Below are 26,793 nucleotides of genomic sequence, written 5' to 3' on the forward strand. Positions count from 1 at the left end.
GCATACTGAAAGCAAAACGAGTTGCTCGTCACTGTTTTTACTCTTCTTTATCTCCCATGCTGTCAGACGGAGGGTGTGTGCAGAAGACGGGGAAGGGAGAGTGGAGGGAGAAATCCTCCGCCTGTTTTTCTCTCTGAATTTCACCTTGTCATCCCCCTCTCTATCCCTCCAACTCTCTCTTTCTCTCCCCCTCTCTCTTGTTTTTAAAGACAAAGACATATCTATATGACGCCTCTTTTTTGCCGTTACTCATCCAGCCAACTAGGGCCAATCACCACCCAACACTTTCCTGCAGTGTAGCATTTTGTATTACTAATGTAATTTTCTTTTTTGTATCCAGCCCATGTGTCCAGTGCTCTTGTCTGTGCCCAGTGTGGCCTGTACCAAAATGAAATGAACTGAACTGGCACCCGTTTGTATGCCCACTCATCTTCCTTAGATGCCGCACGCATGTACACACTCCCTGCTGACTGATGGAACCAGTTCAGCTCAGACCTCCATGGCTAAACTAGGCATGTCTTTCATGTTCTCTGTGGACATGTGCTTTGTGGACTGTGGCTCTTATAGATTATTTCATCATCATTGTGGAAGTTAATCATGGCTTTTATAAAGTACCGCACAAAATGGCTACGGAATACATTTTATAAGAAGGTATTTAACTCTGTGTTCTAAAGTATGACATTTTTGTTACCGTCACTGTTATTAGCTTTTCATTGAAAGCACTTCTAAATGCCCATGATTTCATTAGACTTCCTCTCCCAACTTGCCTGAGCAGCAGAGAGGGTTTAGATAAGAGGTTATTTTTGTATAAAGTCTGCCAGCACAAACTGACAGGGTGCCTGTGACTGTCTGAATGTTTGAATACTAAGAGACTACTGCATTATGGTGGTAGACGTAATTATTTGTGTGCCGTTCTTTTGTCCGTTCTCTGAGTCCGGTCCTGTTTTCTTGTTTTCTATGATGGTTTTAGTTAAGTAGAATTTTATTAGGCCAAAGTTTCAGAGGAAGGGAAAAAAATGTGCCGATGAATAGCCACACAGTTCTGTGTGAGCGTGAGTGAGTGTCTCTGTGTGTTTCCTTCTATTTCCATTACGTGCAAGCTTGAATCTGCTCGTGTCTTGCTACAGTAGAAGCCCTGTTTCTGCTCTGACTTTTAGAACATGCTTTACAAGTGATGCACTACAAAGGAATTGTATTCCATGGAGGGTTTTTTTTTTTAAGGCAATATACAACAAAATAAAAAAATATGCTTTTGCAACTGTTCTGTGTCTTTACTTAAGAGGTTCCATTTGGAATAACGCAAATCTAGATGTTCAGGAAGTAAAAAAGAAAAAGAAAAGAAGATGGCTGCCATGAACTACACCATCAGTCGGGAGCCAGTGATGTAGCGGGATTCCTTCCACAAGTTAGTTCCTCCACAGAAACCGAGCCGTCTCTGGCACTGCCCACAGCGTTGGTTCTCGGTACACTGGTCAATCACCAGACGACCACCAGCCCTACAAACACAGCACAGACATCAGAAAGCAAGACTCCAGTGTACGATCTGTGACAAGTCTGGATGTGCGAGTTTGTGGAATAATAAGGTTATGGACATTTATGAATCTGAGAGCCACTGGGCCAGACTGCTTTGAGCATGTTGATTTAGGTCCAGGAAGAAGAGAGGGGAGTGAAATGTGACTTGAAATCTACATTATTCATGTACATTGTACATTGATCCACTGCCGTTTTCTGTACGTTTTATCACAAATTACTTCAAAAGAATTAAATATCACCATATTTGTTCAGCAAACCTGAATTGTAAATCCAGTAAGCCTAGTCTTTAACTGAAAAGCTCTTTGTTTTCAGTGGAGATCTTCAAAGTTATTATTTATTTATTTTTTTTAGTCTAGGACTAGCTTTTTTTTTTTTCTTCAACGGAATGTTTGACTAGATATAGAGCTAGAAGGCCTACCTCATGAAGCTCCTCTCCTCCTGTTCTCGGAGCCTCTTGGCCTCGACAGTTCGAGCCCAGAGATCCTCCAGTGTCCCTCTCATGGCGCGCAGCTTCTTATGACGAGTCACAAGATCTGCTCTCATCCTGGCGGGAGAAACATCACATGCCAAGCATCACCCCACTGAACCTCTTACAAGGACAACTACACCCATACTCCCCTGTGAAACACTGCTATGTCTACCCAATTATATTTCCTGGTTAGAAGCTGACAGGCAACTATTTTTAATTGGTTGTAATGATTGTACTGGTTGATTGTAAACAATTCAGTTGTTTTTTGTTTTTATTTAAACATTGATTTTATTGAATGTTGTCATCATTATTGACACCTTGAATTTCCCCTTGGGGATCAATAAACTATCCATCCATCATCCATTTTCTGCTGTCCTTCCATCCTTCCATCCATCCATCCATCCATCCATCTATCCTTGTTTCACCTGTTTCTCTGAAACAGTGGACTGTGTGGCCAGGTTTCCATCAGCTCCGAAACACCTACGTGGTGTCCTCCACCCAGCCCATATTTCTCTCTTTCTCCACCTCTCTTACCTCACCCACCAATCCCTTTTCACTTCCTCTAACTCCATCTCACTTCCTCTCTCCATCCCTATTCACTTCCTCTAACTCTCATCCTGGACTCAACTCACTCCTGCCGCGTCCTGTTCAGCATGTCGATCTCCCTCTTCTGCTCCAGGATGCGGCTGAAGCGCTCGTCCCGGCGCCTGAGGGTGGCGGCGTTGATCTGGTGCTGCCGCAGCTCTCGTGCCCTCTGCTTCTGCTCTGCCAGCTCACTGGGCACTTCATCGTACCGGCAAAAGCCCGGGCTCTCCGCAGGCGACTGGTGGGATGTTAGGGGTGCTATTGTTGCCATTACTGCATTATTGTTATTATATAGACCCTTTCAACAAGGTAAACAAAAACAATGCTTGAACATTCTATTTGGGCCCCAATCTACTTCCTCTGCATTAAGATAACATATGGAATGTTAAAAAGGAAGTCTTGTGGGGCCAACTATGATGCTGATAATGGAACTCTCTTGAAAGGGTCCATACGCCACTTTACAAGGGAGAACATTGGAACTGCTGCTTAAAACAGACATTACAAGACATCACAGAGCACTATAAATACATCATATATAGTAAGAGGATGAGTAGGTACACATTTGGAAACATCCCTTTGACATAAATTACATCAAAGCCTCTGCTACATACATACTGTAGTGTTAACTTATGTGGACTGACTTTAGATCCTGACAGGACCTTACATCTGGTGCAGCTGATACAGTCTGATCCAAATCAGAGCCCAATTCACCCCAGGGATTAAAGATGCCAGTGCATCGACCTTCTGTGACCTTATGACCTTTTGGGCTTATATCTCCTGCTTAGGTTACCATGTCAGGCGTTATTTTCTGCTGTTATTTCTGCTGTTTAAATACAGGGGGAGGCTTGACATATGGTGTGTGAATCCAAAGCAAGGTACGGTAAGCTCAAGAAATTCACATCTGTGCACATGCTCTGTGGAACTTAATCTCATGATCTGAAGGCAGTTCAGGGTGATAGAGTCTGACCTATTTATACACCCTGAATACCATCTGAAAGTCTGATGTTTAAAGTTGTGCTGTGTGTGAGCCGGAGCAACAAAACCACTACCATGCCTGTTAAACATAATACATTCTCTCTCGCACATAGCCATACTCATGCTCACAAGCACATATCACCCCCCCCTACACAAACCTTTTCATACATGCACAAAATAGCTATATGAAACAACCTACTTTGTTTCCATAGAAAACCAAACACACACACACACACACACATATACACACATACACAGTCACGTAACATACCCTTGTTGTGCGGCCCAGGCCTGTGCAGCCTCCGTTGCACTGGGTGTCCAGAGCCCTCTTATAGCACCTGACAGCACTGACCTTCCTCTGCAGCTGCTGATGCCTCTGCTCTGAGATCCTGCCAAACACAGCACCTCATTATGACTGATGTGTGTGTGTGTAACTATATGTGTGTATGTATAACTACTGTATTTCGGTCGTCTCACTGGAGAGAACACAGAATGTGAGCTGTTGCGCAAATAAATGAATTAGGGAGAGGATCTGCATCTCTGTTAACCGAAAGGTAGTTTTACTAATATCTCCATTGTTAATGTGAAATATGCAGCCTAGTGTCAAGCAGTGAAGAGATAACCTTCTGCAGGTAGCAATTACCTGAGTCAGACAGAAGACTGGTCCTGCTTACTTTGTTAGCCAATGGTATTTCTGTCCCTCCCAAACTGTGTTAAAATTGTGTATTTAACAGACAGAATTTCAAAAATGTCCCGGTGGTTATAACCCCAGACCCACCCTTTTGTTATCCGCACCTCCTCTCACAAAACAGTTCCAACATCCCGGTAGCTCTTGTGAAGTATGAACTTGCACAACAATGCCTACAGAGCATAGCCTACCTTAAATTGTAAGTTTTCAGTAACAGCATAATGTGACTTAATCAGAGCCCGACCGCCCTATTCGCGCACTATGCACGTAGGGCCCCCACAACAGAATCAAGGCCCCTCGCCTCCCCCAAGAGATATATTGTTGATGAAAGGATGAAGCAGAACTATTAGGGCATGAGAGGAGAAAAAAATCCATGAAAGTGAATTGTGGAAACAGCAGTTGGGTAAACGTCTTGTGTTTCCAGGGGCGTAGCACAAGATCCTGGGCCCTATGCATAGGCAGTCCCATCAGTCTTTCAGTTTCTCTTTCTACTCATGTGATGTGTATTCTCTCTATAAGATGGGGCCTCGCCCTCTTTGGTAGTGTTCTCTTTGACTTTCTCGTGAATAAACCTCAGTGATTTCTCACACCTGAGTGTGCCTGGAGATTTTTGACCACACTAGTCAGCCGTGGCAATACTGGTGACAGCCAGTTCCAGGCTGTCTCAGACCAAGCCAGTCAGAATATTCCATGAGGTTCTGGCTCTGCTTTGCAGGATCCAGAGGGTCTAGTAAGAACTGCCTTTGGCTTTCCCGGTGGTCACATCTCTTATGCCCCTCTATTACTTTTCCTTACTTTACTTCTCTCTCTCTCTCTCTCTCTCTCTCGCTCTCTCTTTCTTTCTCTCTCTGTTCTCCCTGCCCCCTCTCTCACTCACTCGTCAGCCAGTTCCATCTGACCAAGCCGGTCCATGTCTGAGCCTGCTGTTGCGGTGGGAGTCCAGTAGGGTCCCATGGAGCGGACTAGGGGAGGGGTCCCAGGGAAGAGGTATGACCCCTGGAGACACGGAGACACAAACACACAACCTTGAAAAGCACTGACATGGATTTCAGTATTCATGGATTACATTTTGCAGACGGTATAAAAACTACATAAATAAAAGATTTACTTACTAGACTTACTTACTTACTTTTCCAAGTAATACCACAGCAGTAAAATGAAGTGAAAGAAGCATAATGTGTGTTGTGTCATAACATCATGTTCCTGCACACTCATCGCCCTCACAGCCCAATCAATTATTTTATCTTCATTTGCCGGAAACTAGACTGAGATAAAGTGCTTAACTCGGCATTCAACACTGAATAGTGGAATAAAATTATTCGTACGCACATCTAACAAACAGCAAAAATAGCCATTGTGCACACGGCACACTTAACTTTGGCTTCCATGTCCACACTAAAATTGCACAAACTGCTCGGAGAAATGCAAGAGAAGCAGATTCTCCTGACAAAGAGAGGAAATTACTTTAGATCCTATCAGTGTGAGATCGTATCAGTATAGCTCAAAAGTGGCGCTCAGTGTGTGGCAAGCGAGTGAGAGAGAACACCTAAGTGAGAGAGAACACCTAAGTGAGAGAGAATACCTAAGTGAGAGAGAACACCTAAGTGAGAGAGAACACCTAAGTGATAAAGTGAGTATGGACGAGTAAGGTGCTCCGCAGACAGGCGACATCGTGCGTGCACTTCCACTTGCCACGCACATCAGCGGCAACATTTTTAACTGACAAGTATTCGATAAGCAATGGATTTTATTGAGCAGTGCCGACAAAAATAGAACTGAATAATAATCTTCAGGGTGGCGGCGGCAAAGTGTGATGCAGGTGTGCGCCTGCTCAGGGCCAACACAGAAAGACTGAGGAGGAGATTCTTTCCTCAGGCCATGAGACTGTTCCACATCACTTGCCCTTTTGCTATGGGTGGGTATTATTATGGATGTATTTATGTGGGTTATTGTAAGTGCACAACTGGACAGGTACCTAAGCATTTCACTTCTGGTTATACCTTTATACTTGAGTATGTGGTGAATAAACTTGAAACTTGAAACTTGAGTGGGTGAGTGAGTTGGTGAGTGAGTGAGTAAGTGAATGAGTGAGTGAGTGATTGAGCCTACCAGCCTGGCCTACTCTCTCTGTGTTACTTCGTGCTCAGCATGATGGCTGGAGTCTACTCACATGATACTTGATACGCCGCTGAGCCTCCCTCTCCCTGGCCTTCGCCATCTCAATGTTACACTCAGCATCTTGCTCGTTCCTCCTCCTCAACAGCTTCTCATGAGCCTGCCAGAGGGATCAAATCAAGAAGAGATATGCCAAGAATAAAGTAATTTAATGTTATATTTATGATGAATGAAATACTATTTCTCTTGGGGTCCTCACTTTACTGTAATTCTTTCCTGCTCTAACCCAACCCAAGTACGGTAATAAAAAATGCATCATTACAAGAAATTACACAGGAAGTCAACTGCCATTTCAAATTACTATGACTTCTTTCTGTCATGATTTCTATGCGTGAAACCATTTTGTATTGGTGATAAATGAAACACTCTACCTTAATGGAACACTCATAAATCAGATCATGCCCGAGCCTCTTTCACCAGCAGCAATAGCAGATTCATAATTTATAATAAGATAATTGATTAATGTGGTGCGGCAGAATTCCAGGAAGAAGAGTGGAACATTTCTTTACACATACCTTTGCCATAGGCTTAGCCTGGGTGAACCCACACAAACCTGCAAGCAAAGGGTCAGTCTAGAAAGGATGACGCTGACGCTAATTTCTAAATCACCAAAAACCCAGGAAACTGCATTTAAAGCCTTTGTTTACAAGAAGGATGTATCTATAGTATATATACTCTTTTGATCCTCTTTTGAGGGAAATATGTGTTTGCTGCACTTCTGATACGATTTGGTAAGAGTTTAATGCATGAGTTTAGGTTCAATTTCACTGCTGGTAAACAGTTGTCGATGGATCCTTTCCAGGAGATTCAGACTGACCTGCAGAGCAAATTCACATTTGCTAACAGGTTTGTGTGGGTTCACCCAGGCTATCACAGGCTGGCCGTGGGCTAACTTATCAAAGTTGAGTTTAAAAGTGATCACAAGGTGGTCAATTTGAACCCAAACATCTGTTTTGCCTGTCAGTCGTGATTTAGAAGTGAAAAATTATACACTCGGGTCTGTCCTCCAGGGTGTGTGTAAGCCAAGCCCTTCATCTATTTTGTGGATTTCTAACAAACCTAACTGACCTGCCCTCTTTGAGTCTTGACTGTAGACTAGATCATTGACCATACATACAGACTTGACTGGCTGGCTTTGAGCTGACTAGCCTACCGGCCTGCCCTCCCTGAGTCTGATTGGTCGTCTTTGAGCTGACTAGCCTACTGACCTGCTCTCTGTGCATTTGTTCCTGGTTGAGCTTCTCCTGGTTGATCATTAAGAGCCTCTCCTCCTCCTTCTTCACCCACCTCCTCTCCTCAGTCAAATTTTCAGTCGACATGTTCCTCTGAGCACGCTCCCTACAGAAGTTGCACAGCTCCTGTGCAGTATATGTATACACATGCACGCACACGCACGCACACACACACACACACACACACACACACACACACACACACACACACACACACACATACACATACACGCACACACATGCACATCAATGTACTGTATACTCACACACCAATGCAGACACACACATGCATAGACACACAAACTGATATAGTGACATACTTCCTACAATAGAGAGATTAAAAACAGGTGGAAATGGATAGATAGTCACATCATTGAAACACATCAGTGCATTGTTGCAAGGGATTTCACCTGCCCAATGTCCTGACAGTAGCCTTCACAGAAATGGAACTCCTGGTCCTCCTTGACCTCACCATCTCCTCCCTGCTGCAATCTAGAGCATGATGACACAATGTGCATGAAAAAACACTATGTTATAACAGGGTGGATTTTTACAAAACTTTTGTAGATTGTTAATTTGGAAGATTCTAAAATGGATAGTTCCGGTCCTTGATTATAATTGGCTGAATCGCGTTTGATGCTGTTGTAAAATCCAGCATAACCATACACCTTGACCACATATTGTTCTATATTACTGCGCCAAATTGATACAAAAGTCAGAGTTGCTGCGTCTCGACGTCGCTTGGCAACCATTCTGATAGAAGAAATGTATTTCTTGGCGGAAGAATGATTATCTATGAATTATAAATCATTACATTTCTCATTGTTGTGCCTTTTTTATGAAATCTTGCCAGATATATGTAGTAAATGATTTAGAAAAGCAATAAGCCACTAGAGTCTGTGGGTTACACTGATTTAGCTGCTTTAAAATCAGTGTAACCTACGACCTCTCAGGGCTTATTGCTTAAATTAAGATTGATCTGAATTCTTTCCCATTCACAAATCACTATCAAAACATGTCCTAGAGGACTGAAAAAAAGTGATTATTTGCTTTTGTTTTTTGTTATACTTCAAAAGTAGGCACAGCAATTTCACCTGACCATGCATTTTAAATATATGGTCAGGTGAAATTGCTGTGTCTAAGATGCAAAGGGCTGAGCTAAGTCACTGCAGATCTTACACAGCTGCTTTAGCCTACTTTAGGAGTTTGCATTTAACTAGTCGGTGAAAAATCCCAGTGGGTCTGCCCTTGCCTTGAGCTGCGCACTGCTGAATGGAAGAGTAGATGGTACTACTAGGAGGTGCGGTGTTCAGGGTTGTGCTGGGATAGAGTTTCTGGGAAATGCCTATAAGCTATATCTATGAGTGAAACTGTAGGGTTGTGTGTATACAGTAATCCCTGCAAAATTGAAAAGAACATTGCAAATATGCTTGTTCAACCAAGGTCCAATATCTTAGGCTACCCTGACCAAATACAGGCTTTAAGGCCACATTCTACACTTTGAAGACCAAACTGGACATCTGAAAAACACTCCTGAACCATTTGTTATGGGGCCTTTTTGAGCAGACATTGTAGTTTCAGCTAAATGTAATGCAAGTTTGGAAGATTCAAAAGTATGTATATTATTGTATTAACTTGCTGTGACTAAGGACACATTCTGATAGGAAAGTACCCCTGACAATCTTTCCTTGAAGAAGATATGAATAGCTTTGTCAACAGCCTATGCTGTAATTGACATCTTCTTGTCTGTCTTCTCTCACCTATTCTCTGTTTGCTCTTGTGGAGAGACCTCCAGGTCTTCGGTCAGGCATATCCCTTTCACTGTGGCCAGCTTTAGAGTCTCTCTTCTGTCCCACTGGCCAGTAGTGTGGTCAGCTGCATAGGCCAGAAATAGCATAACAGTCACACAAGCCTTTACACACTACCAATGGAATTCCCCTCTCCTCTGCTCTCATAAAGCAAAAAAGGGATAACAATTCCACAATGATGGCAAACACATGCATGTAGCACGCACGCATGCAAGCACACACATACAGCCAAAACATCTTGATTTCCAAGACTATGCTATGTTAAGATAACAGATTAGGAAATCTGAGTCAGGTGGCTCACATTGCCTCTTCAGAAAGAGGCTTTGTAGAAAGCCTATAGCCTAAACCTGTCCTGGAATGCTGGAATGAAGAGAGAGACCTGTGCATAGCTCCCTCTATCCTTCGACCCCCCCTCCTACACACACACACACACACACACACACACACACACACACACACACACACACACACACACACACACACACACACACACACACACACACACACACCTTTCTTTCTTTCTCGATTCCCACCCTCTTCCTTGTGTTCTGAGGAGGAAGAGGAGGAGGAGGAGGAGGTTTGGTTCCTCACATCCAGTGAGGAGCGGCTGGGTTGGAGTGGAGACAGCTCATGGTCTCTGTCTGGACAGCACTTATGGGCTGTGTAGCTGCTTACCCTCTGGAAACATAGAAGGGAAATGCACAATGACTCACACAGTGAGTCAGTCTTTCTCATTCCCTTAATCTGATCTTCTTTTTGCTTTGTTATTTCCAGATGTGCCGTGTTCATCTTCAGGATCCTTCTGTCTCTCCCTTTCTCTCTCTCACTGACACACACACACACGCTTGCACGCGCGCGCGCGCGCACACACACACACACACACACACACACACACACACACACACACACACACACACACACACACAAGCACACTCACACTGTTGTTGTTGTTCTTGTAGCCCAGACCCCACACCCTGTCTTGAGCTGTGAGGAAGTCTTGGTCGAACCTCATGCGGACATGGCCCTGCCGAAAGGACAGCAGGCCGATGCCGTGAAAGCTGAACAGGACGGCCGCACGCTTTGCAACCATGCTCATCAGCAGCATCAGGCTCTCCCGCACACAAAGCTCCACGACGTCACGCTCGAATGGGCTGTCTACCGACAGGGCGCTGAAGTTCAGCGGCACCACCGGCACCTCTCCTGCAGTACAGACACACACACACACATACACACACACACAACCCCCCCCCCACACACACACACACACACACACACACACACACACCCACACACACACACGGACACACACCCTGAGCGGAGACAAATTAGGACCTAGGCTAAATGCAGACTAGATCTACTATTCAATATTGAGGATTTAGAATAATTCTCGCAATGCCTGAGGAACATGCTGCCCACAATGTGTAATAACGGGCAAGAGAGAGGGCAAGAAGGAAGGGGAGGGGAAAGCTGAGAACATGACAGAATAAGAGATCAGTTCTGTACTGAGGGGTGAGTCATCACTGACCAGCTGAGGGTGAGGCCATCTTCTGTTTCAGGCCAGTGAAGAGTTTGAACTTCTCCGCCAGAAGAAAGATAGGCCTTTGGATCAGCTTGTGCTTTCTGCCTACATCCCTTCTCTGGACAGAGAATGTAAAGGTCCCCAACCTTGCAATGTGTACCCCCTAAAACCAAGCACATAAGTCTCAATCAAGACAATAGGTTAGACTTAAAATAGCGGGGATACGTCACTTATGTTGATGTTCAAACAAAACAGCTCGCTACTCCCTCCCTCTCCCTCTCGTGCAATTAAAACTAAACGCGCATCTCGTCCTGGTTGAAACGCTTTATTTTGCCTTTAAGGGGTTGCCAACCCTTGTTGGTAGCAATTGTTTTTGTGTACAAATGTCGGAGCCTAGGATGCCTGAGACGCGTTTTTTTGACGGCCTGCTTGTGAGGCAGGCAGCAGATGTTAGGAAAGATTAGATGAATCGGATCATTTATGTTTGGGGCTTTTTTGGTCCTGAAATCGCTGATACAACCTTAAAAAGACAGAGGAATCAGTCAGCCAATATTCATTTCCATAGCTGTCACTCAAGGCACCAATCCATGGGATCCTCACATATTTACTGCTTTACATTGATGTCAAGTTACCTTCTGGCACAACATCTGACGTTCAATGAAGGATGACACGTTTGACCAGATGCTCTCAATGTCTGTGAATATAAGGTAGGCTAAATATACTAAAAATCATGAAATGCAGAATGCTCATGTGAGTGCCGACCGTCGATCAAAATTACCATTCTCAGAGAGTGCAAACAGCGTGGGGAAGGCATTTCTTTCGGCATCGGACACGAACACGAGAAGGTGAGAGATGTTACCATCTTGTGCGCTTACATCAGCGTAATGGCGTGATATTGAACGACGCACAACCTCACCATTCTGCATTGTGAAGGCCGCTGTGCGCATCAACGATCGATTTGGCGATGAAGGCTAAACTCTTTGGCTGTTCTAAAGCAATGTGCTCACGTCACAATAGTCACACTTCCTTAATTTCCCATTCAGAAATGCACGTTATTCAAATTCAAATACAAAAAGCTTTATTGTCCAACATGTTGCCATGTTTTCTTCGATTGAAGGCAATGTCCTAATTATGTGTGTGACGTTGTTTAAGATTTATGTTTTGTGTGCGTATTGTATGTATTTGGGTATGAAGGATTTTGTGTATAGTGACTTTTTGGCAAGATCTGTATCTTCTGCCTGATGGTAGCAGCTCAAAACATCTGCGGAGGGGGTGGGATGGATCCTGGAGAATGGAATTTGATGTTCTTATATTGCCTGAGTGTACAGCTCTGACAGCTGTTTTTGTGGGATGCTGATGATCTTGCCCGCCTGCTTAATTATCCTAGCCAGCTTTCCCTTGCATCTGTTAGGAAGCAGTACCAAGATGTAATTTTGAAGGAGATGACAGATTTTATCAGTGTCTGATATAGGCCTACGGTTGATAAAAGGTCCTGTCTGACATCAAATCCTTGGATTTAAATATTAGTCCAGGCAAAGTAAGGTCTGACCTAAAACTAATTGCAACAGAATTTATTTTCACATTTTTATATTTCAATTGGTGATATAAATAGTAAAAGTCCATGACAATCCAGTTGGTGGAAATATGTTAAAATGAGGGTTGTTTTTATGCATTATCCTTCAGCAAATAGCCAATGACAAAACTGTAATTAGAATGTTGTGGAATAAGCAAAAAAAACAATATTCTAGCTTCTGTAACTCTGGGTCAGGACATCACACAGTTATTATGATTGTTTCTGAAGAAACTACAGTGCCTTAGCTTTCCAAAGAGGTCAAGCATTTGATTATAGGCCAAACTAGGTGGGAACAGTGGCCTCTGAACAAAGCGCTGTGCAATATCAGGCAAAAACTTGAAATTGGTATTGAGAACGAAGAACGAGAATGATTTATGCTACCAAAGACACATCGTTGCAAATCTCATATGATGATGCATCCTTCTACAAAATGGTTTGTCTTATCATTAAGTTATTCAATAGGCTAAACATATAGCCTTACATCAAAGCTTTAGGCTTATGTCATTTCGATCAGCTACAGACCACGAGTGGCAGACAGTGTGATGTCACTTATAGGCTATACCAGAGATTGTTGAGTCACATCATTGCAAATTTCATATGATCCACAAAATGGTTTGTCTTCTCTATCAGGAAATTATTCAGCTAGCTTAACAATAAACATATAGCCTTGACTAAAAACAGCAGTTAGGCTTATACAATTTTGATCTGTAAATTCTGCTTACTGCACATTAATTACAGGCTAATATAAATATAATATAATATAACATATTCTATAATATAATATTCAGTATTCATTATTGAATGCTTATCTGGAATGTTTTTCCCTATCATCCTATTTATAAAGCAGGTATACTTGCAGGCAGAAGTGGGCACAAATACATCAAAAACTATTTTGTTACAAACTAATACTGGCTCATAAAATGTAATAAAATAAAATACAAAATACTGATGTGAAAAATGTATTTAATTAAAATATAAGTAATTTTTCATTTGAAAATACAAAAATACCCACACAATAATCATGGTATACCAACTCTTAAAAGAAACTACAAGGCATATTATTGAAAACATACTATATCCCCAAGAGACAAGAAATGCTATTTTCTGATTGGCTGGCAGAGGGCTATTAATGTTGTATATTGGAGCGACTATGAAGTAGATCTGGTAAAAAAAAAAAATAATCAGCGTCCCATATCAATGTAAATGATGATTGAACTCACAAAAAAGCAGACTTCACAACAGTGGAATCAACTGTAACAGTCAGTCGGCCTCTTTTTAAACTGAACTGCATTTCCCTTTTTGTGCAATAAATGCATGCCTATTGCCTACAGTACATACATGGCTGGTAACATGGGGGACAAACAGAAATATAGCTGCCATGACAGGCCCGAGCACACGTGGCTCTGCGACCCGTACCATTTCGGAAACCAACGAATGCACTCACATGTGGTGCGAGTGTCAATGCACACATCTGATGTGTGTGCAATTTGTTTTAGCAAGTTTTATACATTGGAAACACTTACTCACTTCCTGTTGGGTGTGACGTTTCACACTGTGACGATGATACTCAGGTGGCACTTCACCAAATAATATTGTAGGTTGCAATGATGTGGCTCTTTGTGTCTGTGTGCGTTTTGACTTGTGACATCAATTAAAATGTTTTTTGTGTCAATAAATAAAAAAAATCCTTCTAATTCCAGTTGGTGGCACTATACCACACATTAATTAGGCATGTGAATATCATCATAATAATAATATCCAATATTTTTGAAAGTTTCCAACCAATTAACCAAGGTGTTGTCAATGTCTGGCACACTTACTCTTGGTGATGTTGGCAGTTTGAGCATGTGGATATCATGAGATTTATATTAACTAATATTTTGTTAATACATTCCAAAAAAAACTTTGGCCAGCTGGTGGCGCTACACCAGACAGGCATATTGGGTGTCTGGATGTTATATACACCTAATCTGATTAATCTGTAGCCTATGTCTTCAGTTCTCTCAGCTTCAGAAGCAGCTTTCTTGCATAGTTGCCATTCTGGAACATACCTGTTTACAGATAACTCAACAACACAAAACACAGTTCTCAGGATGCATAATAGTTTATTTTAACCAAGTTTCACGTTGGCCATCAAGGAAGTATGCACACAGAAAAGTTCAGTGAAAATAAGCAGTCTTTTACATTTGAACTTAGCTGGCACCCCAATTTGAGTGTTTGACTCCATTTGTTTAGGCAAAATAAAAATGTGTAGTCAAACTGGTTTTCCAGCGATGCTTGGTAATGGCCCTTATTGTAATGGATTTTCCATAAAACAAATGACACAGTGGCAAAGAGTATACAGTAAGCAGCTACATTTCCAAGTAGCCAAATGGTTACATGATAAAAGCATAACAGTGGACCACCGGTATTATAAGCAAACACTACAATGAGTTGTGCAGATTACACTGGTTGAGACTAATTCAGTTTGGCATGTGCTATGTCCAGAATATCTATATGCCTGTGTCCTGTATAATATGCATGATTCATCATGTCATTGCTTTACAATGTTCATTTAGGCATTGTCTGTCTTCTTGATTATTACCTTAAAGCCAAGTTAATAAATAAAAAATACATAGGCTTACATTTACTCCTTTGGGTCAAGATTAAAGACCTTATTGCACTGAAAGTAAAGTGAAACTCATGTTCTTACTGCCTCTGCAAAGCCTGTGTTCTATGATGCTGTACTGGGTCAATGTGCCCTACCTCCCTTGAGGTATCCAACCTGTTCAGTTCCTACTTTGAGAAATGGTTGTGCTAATTGTTCTCTGTGTCCTGTGCAATGTGTACGTGTTTGCATGACCTTCAGCTTCGTTGCACGGCTAGGCTTGTACAACAACTTGTGCAAAATACAATGCAACATAGTTTTGAGTCTAACAGCCTACCAGCGGCACCATCCTCTACATATTACACCTTTTAACATTTGAGGTATGTCACAACTTTACACACCATCAGTTATATGATGAAGCAGAAAGATGAATAATAGTCCCTGACCAGGTCATCTGCAGCAAGACACAGCAGGACTGCCCAGTTTTAAAGTGTGGTCCTGTCTTTTGCGTGTTGAACTGATTTCTACCAGTGTTAATGCAACAACTACTAGAGATATCTGGATAGAACTTTTGGACGACAGGAAGTGGAGGATGAAACTCAGACTACAAAAGAGAGGAGAGGACAGATAGAGGGCAGGCAAGCAACAAAGAGAAGACAGAGATGGATCAGACAGTAGATAACACACAATTTGGCCATTTGAAAATGTCTACGCTGTATTCCTTATCATACTGCTCATCTTTTCTCTCATTTCCCCCCAAATTCCATCTAGCTCCATAAATTCAAACAGACTGTGAGCGAATTGCTGTTAAAAGGAGGTGGGAACTACTCAGACAAAGAACCGAGTTCTCACTCAAATCATGTTCACGTTTGGGCTGGTGCCTCTGGGCAGGAAAGTGCAGCAGCGCTCACTCTTCTCCGACTGGGAGGAAAAGGACACTCAAGGAAATCCTGTATAAAAGATGTAGATCCTCATGAAAAAACAAAAAATCATGTTTGGCCCCACTGAACTACTTGCGTTTGATACACATCTCTCCCCTTCCCCTTCCAGATCCCTCTGCTGGCTATGTCCTCATCCTCTCCTTTTTGGCTGGGCACACGTGGGAGAGGATGAGGTCGATCATATTCTTGACAATGTCCGGTGGTGGGTGCAGCAGGTGGGGCTGCGTGGGGTGTGCCAGCGTCATGTCCCAGGCGTCCAGCAGCACCACCCCACGCAGGCCACGGAACATGGCCCTCAGAACCGCGTCCAGCTGCACGGAGAACCAGTCGCTGTTGTACAGGCACACTTCCGCGTCCAGCTTCTGCGGGTTGGCCGAGCGGATCACCACCAGCGTGCCCGGCGCCCGGTCCAGCAGGCGAGCCACAGCGCGGCGGATGTGACGCAGACGCCGCATGTACACCTCCACGGGGAACGTGCTGAAGTGGGACCAGACGCTCAGCGCCACCACTGTGTCGGGCCCGCCGGGCAGGCCGTCCAGCTCGTTGGCCACGTAGCGTAGCTCGCTGGCGGAGACAGTGGAGAACCGGATGGGCGGGCCGTGGCAGCGGTACTGCAGCAGGATGTTGTGGACGCTGTCCACAGCCATGAAGGGCCCCACGTTCTTTGGGCTGTAGAGGTTGAACTCTTTCAGTTCTGTAGGTGGGGGGGGTACGTGACAAGGTAATATAGAGAAGTGAGAGAGAGAAAGAGGAAGAGGGGAAAAGAGACACAGACAGATTGCATGAAGAGAAAAAACAAAATGACACTCTCAAATGTGTGTATACAACATGAAAATGCATTGTTTAGTTTGAAAACATCATGAAAGAAAATTAGATACAGTTAGGAACAAATGTATTCATACCCCTGGCAAATGTTGATTTAATGTTGGTTTTCTCTTGACCAATATGTTTGTCCTGACTGAAAATTACACTGTCACATGCCAAAATGTTGTAAAACAATGTGGTAGAAACATGGAATCAGAAAAAGAAACATTTTTATGAAAAATGGCGTGTTCAAAATTATTCATACCCTTTTTAAATAATCAGTGGAAACATCTCTGAGAAGAGTGATCCATGATCAGCATCTCTAATGACCAAGTGGTCCATTTTGGGATGGGGTGAAAATTTCAACCAGAAATGTATTAGTTTTGGGTGTTTTTCAGACAATGGGGCCTGGCAACATTTTTAAACCAAATGGCCTCATGAGATCAATAATCTGAAGGAAAACCTCTGAAGCAGAGAACCTTGGGCTCATAGGCAGCATCAGAGACAATGATCTGAAACATCCAGCCAAAGTGGTAAATAAATGGCAAACAAGAAACAATATCAACATTTTAGAGTGCCCCAGCCAGAGTCAAGACCTCAATCCATAAAAAAGTCACCACATGGCTGGAGTAATGGCAAATAATCGTTCCTGCCTCAAAACATGGATTGCTGCTAAAAATGTGTGGTCTAGAATCATTGTGGAGACATGGAGAGTCTTGGTAGATATTACAAGAACCATTTTGAGAGCTGTGATGGCAAATAAAGATGTTCCCAATGATTATTTAAAAAGGGTATGAGTAATTTTGGACACCATTTTTTAAAAATAAAAATTTAAGTTGAAAACGCTTCTTTTTCTGATTCCATGTTTCTACCACATTGTCTTACAACTTTTTGCCATGTGGCAGTGTCATTTTCAGAAATAAAAAATGACGTTAGTCCGCACACTGAAAACTCCTTATAAAAAAGATTTTAATCACTACATCTTTTTTCAGTGTGCGGACTAACGTCATTTTTTATTTCTGTAGTTTTCGGGTCCAGCACCTGTTTGAATCTGGATGTGCGCGTTTTTTATATTTTTTGCAGTGTCATTTTCAGTCAGGACAAACATATTGGTCAAGACAAGAGAAAATCAACAATAATTCTGTTCCTAACTGTATGTATTTCAGCATGACACAAATCAATGCTGACCTGGAACGAAGGCATTGAGGTACTCAAACCACTGTCGAACAGTGGAGTCTCCAAACATGTAAAAGAGTTTTCCACGCAGACACTGAGTAATGGCGGAGGAATCATTGAACTGCTGTATGGGAATTCCAGATAAAGGCCTCCAAGAGCCTTGGTAGTAATACCCAGATGGCATTAACTTTGACCTGTCTCGTCGAATCAATGACAGTTCTGCGGAGGACAAGTAGGGTTAACATTCTGCTGAAGGACATGCAAGCATGCGCACGCGCACACACACACACACACACAGACACACACACACACACACACACAGTATGCACTAAAGCCACAGATGCCTACAGATTGATTACCCTCACAATAACACACACGCATCTGTGCTCGTTCAATTTGTGATGCAATGTTTCTAAATATCAAAATGGTCTATATTGACATGAGAACATAGATCATAGCTGCAGGTTATTGTACACTGTAATTAACATTGGCCCCCTGAGTGGTTCCCTGGAGTGGTTCCATTAAACAGTTTAATGTTTATTAATTTAACTAAATCGTTGTTTTGTTCCCATTTAAAAAAAAAAAAAAAAAAAAAAAAAAAAAGACTGCTCCTTATCCTACCTCTGACAGCGGGTGAGATTGTTATGTTGTCCATCCCGAGGGCTTGAATGGGAGCTTTAATAGTAGAGCTGTGACAAAACAAAAAGAGAAAAAATCGGAACCGTCTGACATCGGTCTCTTTTCCCCCCCTAGATCCATGCGTCACAGATAAACATTTGAATAGTCTATGCATAAGTAAATCTATGAGGACACACACAGGCAAATAGACTTCAGTCATTAATTGCCTTTATTCCTTCCATCAGATGGATGGGGTTAGACTGATGCATTAACTCCTGCATTTATCTACTGATCTACTGGGACTGGCATTTCTGGCTAAAGTGCCCAATGTTAATGTCCTCGAGTTTTAAATGAACACCCATTTATGTACTCAAATCCATTTAAAACAACTGAATAGTGTGTGGTCAGCCTCGTCACTTAGTTTTACTGCCATTATTTGAACACATCAGACGGTGAGAAGTCCTGCTTGCCAATATTACAAGCACATGAGTCACTGTCCAACTATAACAATCACATTATATAAAATAATATTTACAGATTGGTTCACTCAGTCAAGTCAAATGTGAGTAGGACTTTTGCTGGTATTTAGATTGCTGCTAGGGCATCTGTTCAAGAAAGAAATATCATATCTGGCTAATGCTTTTATGATACTCATAGACACTCATAAAATGACCATGGTGTCGAATCCAAGATTTAAATGCTTATTTTCTATGGAATTACCTGCACACTATTTATATATTACACCAGGGCATCAGGATTTGGTGGGTTGGCTTAAGCCAGTCATCATCCCAGCTGGACGCCTCAGCCCCGTAAACGCCATTTTGAAAAAGATGGATGTAGCTAGCCTAGCATGGACCAGTGAAATGAATGGGGGCAGTACTTCCTCCCTCTCTACAGTTTTACATAATACCTCCATGATTTGCCCTCCATATGCCCCATACCTCAAGAACAACATGGACTCTGTGGTGGTGAGCAGGTGCTTCTTGTAGCCTCCTTTGGCGTGATTGATGCGCGTGTCACAATCCAGGAGCCGGGGCTTGTAGCAGTACCAGGGCTCGCCGGAGTGCGGGTCCGTGTAGTTGCAGAGCGCCGGCTGGCGCGGTCTAGTGCGCAGGCACAGGTTGCAGACGGTGGTCTCGGACAGGAAGCCTGAGCGGAAGAGGCTCTTGAAGTAAACGCGGTCGGGCTGCTCCTCGCGCAGGCGTCGCAGCACGGCCACCACCTCGCTCGAGTGCACCAGCATCACCTCCACCTGCGCGGGGCCCAGCCACAGCAGCGGCAGCTCCACGGTGTACAGGCCGTCCTGGTGGTCGGTGACGCGGCCCGAGGCGCCCGCACCCAGCTCGGGAGAGTAGATGCGCGCCAGCAGGAAGTCGCCGCCGTGCCTCTTGGGCTGGCCCAGGAAGTTCTGCATGTGGACCAGCACTTCCAGCTTGCCACCCACGCGCCACACCGACTGGCCCGAGGCCCCTCTGCCACTGGCGGGCGGCTGGATCACGAAGAAGCTGCGGGCCGGGTCGCTGCTGAAGCGGAGCGGCGTCGTGCCCGGCGTGGGTGGCTCTGGCCAAGAGATGGACTCCAGGAGGTAGCGCTCCTCACGGGCCTCCTCGCTGGATGGCTCCTGGCCCAGGAAGGGGCAGTAAGTGTGGTTGTGGTCCAGGAGCAAGAAGGCTCCAGAGGGCTTGAAGGCCGAACTGATGCTGCTTTGGAGCTGGTAGAGAGAGGACATCGACTGGCAGTTCCACCTCTGTTTGAGTGGAAAGGGGGATGATGGAGGAGGAGGAGAGGAGGATAGAGGGAAAATAGACAGCGAGAATGGGGTGGGCAGTGAGAGAGTGTTGAGTGCACAAAAGCGGAAGAAAATCAGTGCATGAGATCAGCATGAGCTCTAAATAATACTAGCTTCCCCTTTTTACATGGTCTAGATCAACTCTCTAATTTATTGCCATACAGTTTAATATGATCATTTTTTTTTTTTCATCAATTTAAACAATATATGTTATTTTTGTGAGTGCTACACCATTATGTGTGTCTTCTGTAAGTAATGCAACAGAACAGAACATGACAAAACTACCAGAATCAGTTTAATGAGTAACCATACAAATGTCTGTCTTTCTGCCTGACTAGTAACAGAAAAGCAAGCCTTTTCCGACCTCCAGTATATGCATGTTCCGCAGGAGGAAGAGGATTCCTGACAGTGCGAGGACGAGGAAGATGGGGGCATATTTGGACAGGTTTCCCCCCATGGCTGTGGCCATTCTCTGCCACCCCCCCACGCGACATCACATCCTGTCTTCATGACACCCACCCCAGGACATGGTGAAGCCTCCCCCACGCCAGTCAACAACGGGACTCCTTTACCATGATCTGGGGGGACATCACATAACAAATGTAAAGAATCATTAAAATTTCACGGGCAGAGAACGGGCAAACTGGCTGTATCTTGGAAAGTATTGATCTTACATAAAAGTAATTTTACAGTGTGTCTCCTGGGTAACGTAGTACACCTGGTAATTTAGACCTAAGTGCGTGGGCCCTGGTTGAATTGACGTGGAATGACCCAGAACGAATCAAGTGGTAAGCCCTGGCATATCCTGCAACAAATGCAACCCGAGGAGTAGCCTAACTAATATTAAAGTCTACGCGAGCCCCACACATGACACCATCGCTGCCCATAACGTTCACTTTTTGAAATCGCCAGTCAGGGTAGGTTAGCACCCACGGCATACTTTGTCAATTGGAACTGGGTGTAAAGGATCTCGTTCGAAAGGGTAGAGGTTAGCAGTCCCACGAACGTTCAAATTCGCGAACAGTTTCCCGAAACCATCGTTGCTTAAGAACGTCGTGAAAACACTCATAGATCCTCGACTGCTCCAGAGTAGCCTATTAACTGGGTCTAAAGCTTTGTTTACATCCAGCTGGTAGGCAAGGGTTTGAACCCATTGAACATCGTTGTCTGCAGCTGCCTCTCTGTAGGCTACATCTCGTTAGAGGCATCAATAAAGTGATGATGAAACGTTATCCCATTGTTCAATATTTGATAGCCTGTCACAGGAATAAAATCGCCCCATTGATCTGTATCGATAACGTTATGGGAGAACCTGCATGTAGCCTAACTTTTTTTTTCTCTGTTCAAAACTCGGTTTACACGAAGACGAGGTTGTTGTGTGTGATCGCTAAACAATTAGGATCAAATCAGTTTATTTTGACATACGGGAGTTAGCCTATGACCTGTAAAGTTAACCTATAGCGCATAAGCCTATTCTGTTTTCATTTATTTTAACTTGACATAGAAGGACAGAAGATAGGTGATTGATGTCCACAAGCACGAATTTCACGAGACAAATTAGAACAAACTGTTCCGGTAAAATAATCTTGCCATGTTTAAAAACTTTTTCCTTCCATCTACGTCTTCGTAGACAGTTAGGCTATCTTGAGAATAAAAAAGACTTCAGCAGCTGAACGTCCACAACCACGAGGATAGGTAGGCTAAACGGTCGTTCGTCGCCTTTTGCTTCTTATTGTAAAACCACAAGTGGTCGGCATCCCGGTATTTGATTTCCTGCAACCCGACTGTTGTAGGCTACCATTCTTGCCTACCACTCTAGTTCTAAACAAACGGTCACATGACAAAATGACGTAGGGCCTAAAAGTGGATAAACTCTTCTGGTAGCCTGCAGGTCCGAATGCTCATCCTCCTTCTTCAGATCTCACATACAATTTAACGTTACTGCTTTGAAATTGCGGGGTGCAATGCACCTAGGCCTACTCTGCCAGTTAATGCTAGTGTCAAGTTAGGGCTATAATATGGTCCCGCGTAGACTGTATGGGTCTGTGGATGGTCTATTTATGGCCATATATGGCTATCTATGGCAACCGAGCCAGGATATTTGTGGGAACATGGCATTCCCTTTTAGTTAAGCAGTGATCGTTGTGTTGAAACTACACAGTAGCATATCTCTGAAGCGATAACTAAATCACTACCCACCCTGCGTTCATTCAGCCAGGCGGCTAGTCTGCATTTTGATGACAATCTCTTTCGCAGTCCAGGGTAAAATAATCCAAGAGCGTTTGCGCAATAACATGCTAAGCCTACTACAATGCACGATAGCCTACCGTGTTAAGCGGTGTTGTGAAATGTAGACGCCTCTGTGCGGATTTCTGTAGCTCCTCACACGAAGACGTTATCAAGAACATTTTGGGGCTGAGTTCGGATCCATCGCCTTTGTCTCCCCACTTCGTTATGAAAGCCCCACCATCACTGCTGCCTGTCGCACTGTGCACATGCAAGCGATAACAACCTCAACAGCATCGAGTGACGTCACACAATGGACAAGCCCACTTGGACGTAAAAAGATTATGCCTACAAGTTAAAGTCAAAGTCTGCTTTATTGTCAATTTCTTCACATGTCAAGACATACAAAGAGATCGAAATTGCGTTTCCTACTATCCCACGGTGGAGACAAGACATATTTTACCAATTAGGTCCACAGACAAACATAACATTCAAGTAAACAATATAAAAAGTAAAAATAAGAAGGCACATACAATGAAGAAATAAGAGCAGCAAAATTTGGTAGAAATTGTGCAATTGTGCATACAGTAGACAGTCAATATAACACAAATTGTGAGCGGGGTGACTTGCATCACTCACAATTGTGGTCGCCTTGCGGGTGAGGTGGGAGGTGTAAATGTCCTTCAGGGAGGGGAGTGAAGCACCAATAATCCTTCCAGCTGTGTTCACTATGCGCTGCAGGGCTTTCCTGTTGTATTCAGTGCAGCTTCCGCCCCACACAGCGATACAGCTGGAGAGGATGCTCTCAATGGTGCCTCGGTAGAATGTGGTCATGATGGCTGGTGGAGCGCTTGCTCGCCTGAGTTTCCGCAGGAAGTACAGGCGGCGCTGAGCTTTCTTCGCCAGTGATGCAGTGTTGGTGGTCCAGGAGAGGTCTTCACTGATGTGCACCCCCAGGAATTTGGTGCTGCTCACTCTCTCCACCACAGCACCGTCGATGGTCAATGCATGGATTCATTGCATGAATCTTCAGATGGACATACAAGGATACAAGGAAGTTTATTGTCACATGCATATAGTTACTGGAAGTAAGAAATGCAGTGAAATTATGTCTGGTGTCAGCCTATTTGTGCAAAGTGTGGGGGGGGGGGGGCAAAAGTGCAGTAGAAGGGGTTTAGTAGATTAAGTGGCAAGGGCTGCATAAGAAAGGTGGGGGAGGATTGGAATTGGGGGCACCAACAAAGGAGCACCCAAGAGCAACAGGGCAAGGAAAACTCCCTTACCAAGGGAAGAAACCTTGGGCAGATCCCACGGCTCAAGGGCTAACCCAACTGCCAGGGTCTTGGTGTGTGTGACAGGGGGGGATGACAGGGGAGATGGGATAGTGTGCTGTGTATGTGGGGGAGAGGGCAGTGTGCAATATGGTGAAGGGACTTACTATTGCAAGCAGAGTACTGTATGTGTTGGATGAAGATGTGTTCCTCAGGGGAGACAGGATGTGTGTGTGTGTATGTAGGTGGGAAGGTGGGCAGTGTAAGTATGCAGAGTGATGTGGTGGAGAAGGGACTTGCTGTATATGCAAGCAGGACAGGACTGTATGTATGGGATGTATGTGAAGCTTCCCTGATGAAAGATGTGCTGTGTATGTGGGAGAGGGAGGGGTGCAAGTATGGTGAAGGGACTTACATTGCAAGCAGAGACTGTATGTGATGTGTGTGTACGGAGGAGTGAAGCAGTGTGTGTGTGTGGTAGTGGTGGGGGCAGGTGTGCTGTAAGTATGTAGAGGATGTGTGTTGGAGAAGATCCTGAAGACAATGTGCTGTGTATGTAGGGGGGGGGGAGGGCAGTGTGCAGCAAGTAGAGGAGGCTTACTGTAGCAAGCAGTGTGCTGTATGTATGTGAGGTGATGACAGTGATGTAAGTGTGTGTGTTTTTTGTGTGTGTGTTGGGGATGGGGGCGGGGTGGGGGGCAGAAAGGCTAGGCAATCAAGGACATGGACAAAAATAATAAATAAAAAGTTCTATGGAGATGTGCAAAAGTTGGAGAAAGTCAGATATGTGTGTGCGTGTGTGTGTGTGTGTGTTGATACATTGATCTGGATTCATATTTTTCAGTATATAATGTCTTGCATTGAGATATGATCCACATTTATTTTTTCTCTGTCTCTCAAATAATATGAACAATGATGATCATGATCATAGCCTAAATGAATAACTTTTAGGGCACACTGTTTAGAACAGGGGTCAGACTCAGGCAGTGGACCAGATTTGTTGAAATGAGACGTTGTGGGGGCAGTCATTGTCATAGTCATTGTGTTAAAGGAATTATCCGGAGTAAAATGCACTTTAGATCGATTTACGGATGATTGGGAGTACATACGTTGAGTTGACATCCAAATCATGTCATTCGGATGTGTTTTTGAAAGTTCGATGTTACGGTTTTAGTCAAAGCTCGTTAGCGTGGAAGTGAGAAGGGCATATTATTTGCTACTAAACGCTATTTTTTATACCTCTTCTACAGTTCCAAACAACATTGCACTTACGTGGTAGTGAGTCCATAAAGCCAAACCGAAGTATCCGAGGTCGTGATGTGGTCGGATAGAGAATCAGAATGAATTTACCTTTCAAGCCAGTACCTTTCGCCATGTTATGGGGAAATCTTTGCTGCTCTGGAAATCGTTTAAAAAAAAAAAACGTAGTCCAGTATTTGTTTTGAAATTGAAATGAAGTTGTATGGACTGGACTATGTTTCGTTTTTTTTTAAAAAAATGGCGACGAAATTATTTGTTTTCAAATTGAAATGAAGTTGACTCCTATACGGACTATGTTTTTTTTCAAGATGGCAGCAAAGATGGCAACATTTCCGGAAAGGTACTGGCTTGATGAAATTCATTCTGGACTCTATCCGACCACATAAAGACCTCGGGATACTTCGGTTTGGCTTTTAGGACCCTACTCACTACCACGTAAGTGCGTGTTGTTTGGAACTGTAGAAGAGGTATAAAAATAGCGTTTTGTAGCGGCGAAATAATATGCCCTTCTCACTTCCACGCTAATGAGCTTTGACTAAAAACGGTAACATCGAACTTTCTTAAAACACATCCGAATGACATGATTTGGATGTCAACTCAACGTATGTACTCCCAATCATCCGTAAATCGATCTAAAGTGCATTTTACTCCGGATAATTCCTTTAAGTGCTCCAAATGTAAAGCACTTTGAGCTGCATTCTGTGCGTGTACGATGTTATACAAAGTAAAGCTCATTATTCTATGGTCATTATTATTTATCTGCGTGGGTAGTAATGTTACTGAATTTACAATCTACTTTAAGTAAGCAGTTATTAAACTTACGGACGATGCTTTTCGAGGGTTTAAACATATAGGATGTAGAAAGATGATAATTAAGCAAATAACTCAAAATGTAGGCTACTGCTTATCAAGATGGTTGTCCTGGTCCTATGGCTGTCATAAATCAAACAATACAGTATAGCTGTCATAACAACTGCACATCAGAAAGAACCACTAGAAGGCACTAAACTGTCTATACTAACTAACTAAAACTAACTCACACCAACCTTTTGAATTTTCTTGAGAATTTGAACCATCGGCGTCAATATAACCCCATTTTAAAAACAATAAAAGGGTCATGATCCTACCCGATCAACAGCAAAACCAGTGAGGGTTTTCCAGTTCCAGCCTCACAAAACAGTGCATGCATAACCTCCTCACAGTTGATGGTAATTTTGATACCATAGATTTAATAGAGACCCAGTCAGACCAATAGTATGAAAAATCATGAACAGAGTTTATTTACAATGATGCGCATGACTTCACCTAAAGATCCATCAGCTGCTCTAACTAGACAAGGAAATAGTTAGGGTTTAAGTATCCTTCCAGGCTGATGGGAGAAGGCGTTGGTCATCCCATCTCACGTGGACTACACTGAATCAGACCCTGATTAGTGGCAACCTGGCAATCCGGAGCAGATAGCTACTGATGCAGCCATGCAGAACAGTGAAACACTGCAAAGTCATAATATTCCCGCTTATCTCTAAATACAGTCACACACAGATATACTGTACACAGGGACAGT

At 43.5% G+C, this 26,793-nt stretch overlaps 2 protein-coding genes across 6 annotated transcripts; both read right to left on the minus strand.

The window, feature by feature from the left end:
- Positions 1-1,355: 1,355 nt before the first annotated feature.
- LOC125291607 (coiled-coil domain-containing protein 81-like) lies at positions 1,356-11,947 on the minus strand. The gene is made up of 14 exons (XM_048238431.1): positions 11,763-11,947; positions 11,617-11,678; positions 10,991-11,147; positions 10,403-10,665; positions 9,975-10,143; positions 9,418-9,532; positions 8,068-8,149; positions 7,634-7,783; positions 6,421-6,525; positions 5,128-5,246; positions 3,834-3,951; positions 2,635-2,825; positions 1,952-2,077; positions 1,356-1,496 (listed from the first exon to the last, which is right to left on the minus strand). Exons 1-14 carry the CDS (start codon positions 11,929-11,931, stop codon positions 1,358-1,360), a joined length of 1,965 nt encoding a protein of 654 aa, XP_048094388.1. The 5' UTR covers positions 11,932-11,947; the 3' UTR covers positions 1,356-1,357.
- Positions 11,948-14,645: 2,698 nt separating this feature from the next.
- Positions 14,646-23,014, minus strand: nxpe3 (neurexophilin and PC-esterase domain family, member 3). 5 transcript variants are annotated; one of them, XM_048239863.1, is made up of 6 exons: positions 22,800-23,006; positions 20,992-21,050; positions 19,625-20,430; positions 18,687-18,754; positions 18,078-18,284; positions 14,646-16,779 (listed from the first exon to the last, which is right to left on the minus strand). In XM_048239863.1, the coding sequence occupies exons 3-6, from the start codon at positions 20,410-20,412 to the stop codon at positions 16,208-16,210; spliced, it is 1,635 nt and encodes a 544-aa protein (XP_048095820.1). In that variant the 5' UTR covers positions 20,413-20,430; positions 20,992-21,050; positions 22,800-23,006; the 3' UTR covers positions 14,646-16,207. The 5 variants fall into 5 exon arrangements, with proteins under 5 accessions (XP_048095820.1, XP_048095816.1, XP_048095821.1 ...); XM_048239859.1 differs by having other exon boundaries at positions 20,837-21,050; positions 22,800-23,003; XM_048239864.1 differs by having other exon boundaries at positions 22,672-22,805.
- Between the last annotated feature and the right edge of the window lie 3,779 nt (positions 23,015-26,793).

This window comes from Alosa alosa, chromosome 3 (assembly GCF_017589495.1).
Source record: "Alosa alosa isolate M-15738 ecotype Scorff River chromosome 3, AALO_Geno_1.1, whole genome shotgun sequence".
NCBI classification, from domain to species: domain Eukaryota; kingdom Metazoa; phylum Chordata; class Actinopteri; order Clupeiformes; family Clupeidae; genus Alosa; species Alosa alosa.

Coding starts and splice junctions, on each gene's coding strand:
- nxpe3 (XM_048239859.1), bottom strand. CDS start 20,941: ATGGCCACAGCCATGGGGGGAAACCTGTCCAAATATGCCCCCATCTTC. Junction 18,285..18,686: donor AATCTCACCCGCTGTCAGAG/GTAGGATAAGGA, acceptor TGTCCTCCGCAG/AACTGTCATTGATTCGACGA. Junction 16,780..18,077: donor CCTCAATGCCTTCGTTCCAG/GTCAGCATTGAT, acceptor CCCCACCTACAG/AACTGAAAGAGTTCAACCTC.
- LOC125291607 (XM_048238431.1), bottom strand. CDS start 11,931: ATGCGCACAGCGGCCTTCACAATGCAGAATGGTGAGGTTGTGCGTCGT. Junction 10,144..10,402: donor ACAAGAACAACAACAACAGT/GTGAGTGTGCTT, acceptor CTATGTTTCCAG/AGGGTAAGCAGCTACACAGC. Junction 8,150..9,417: donor CAAGAGCAAACAGAGAATAG/GTGAGAGAAGAC, acceptor ATCATGCTCTAG/ATTGCAGCAGGGAGGAGATG.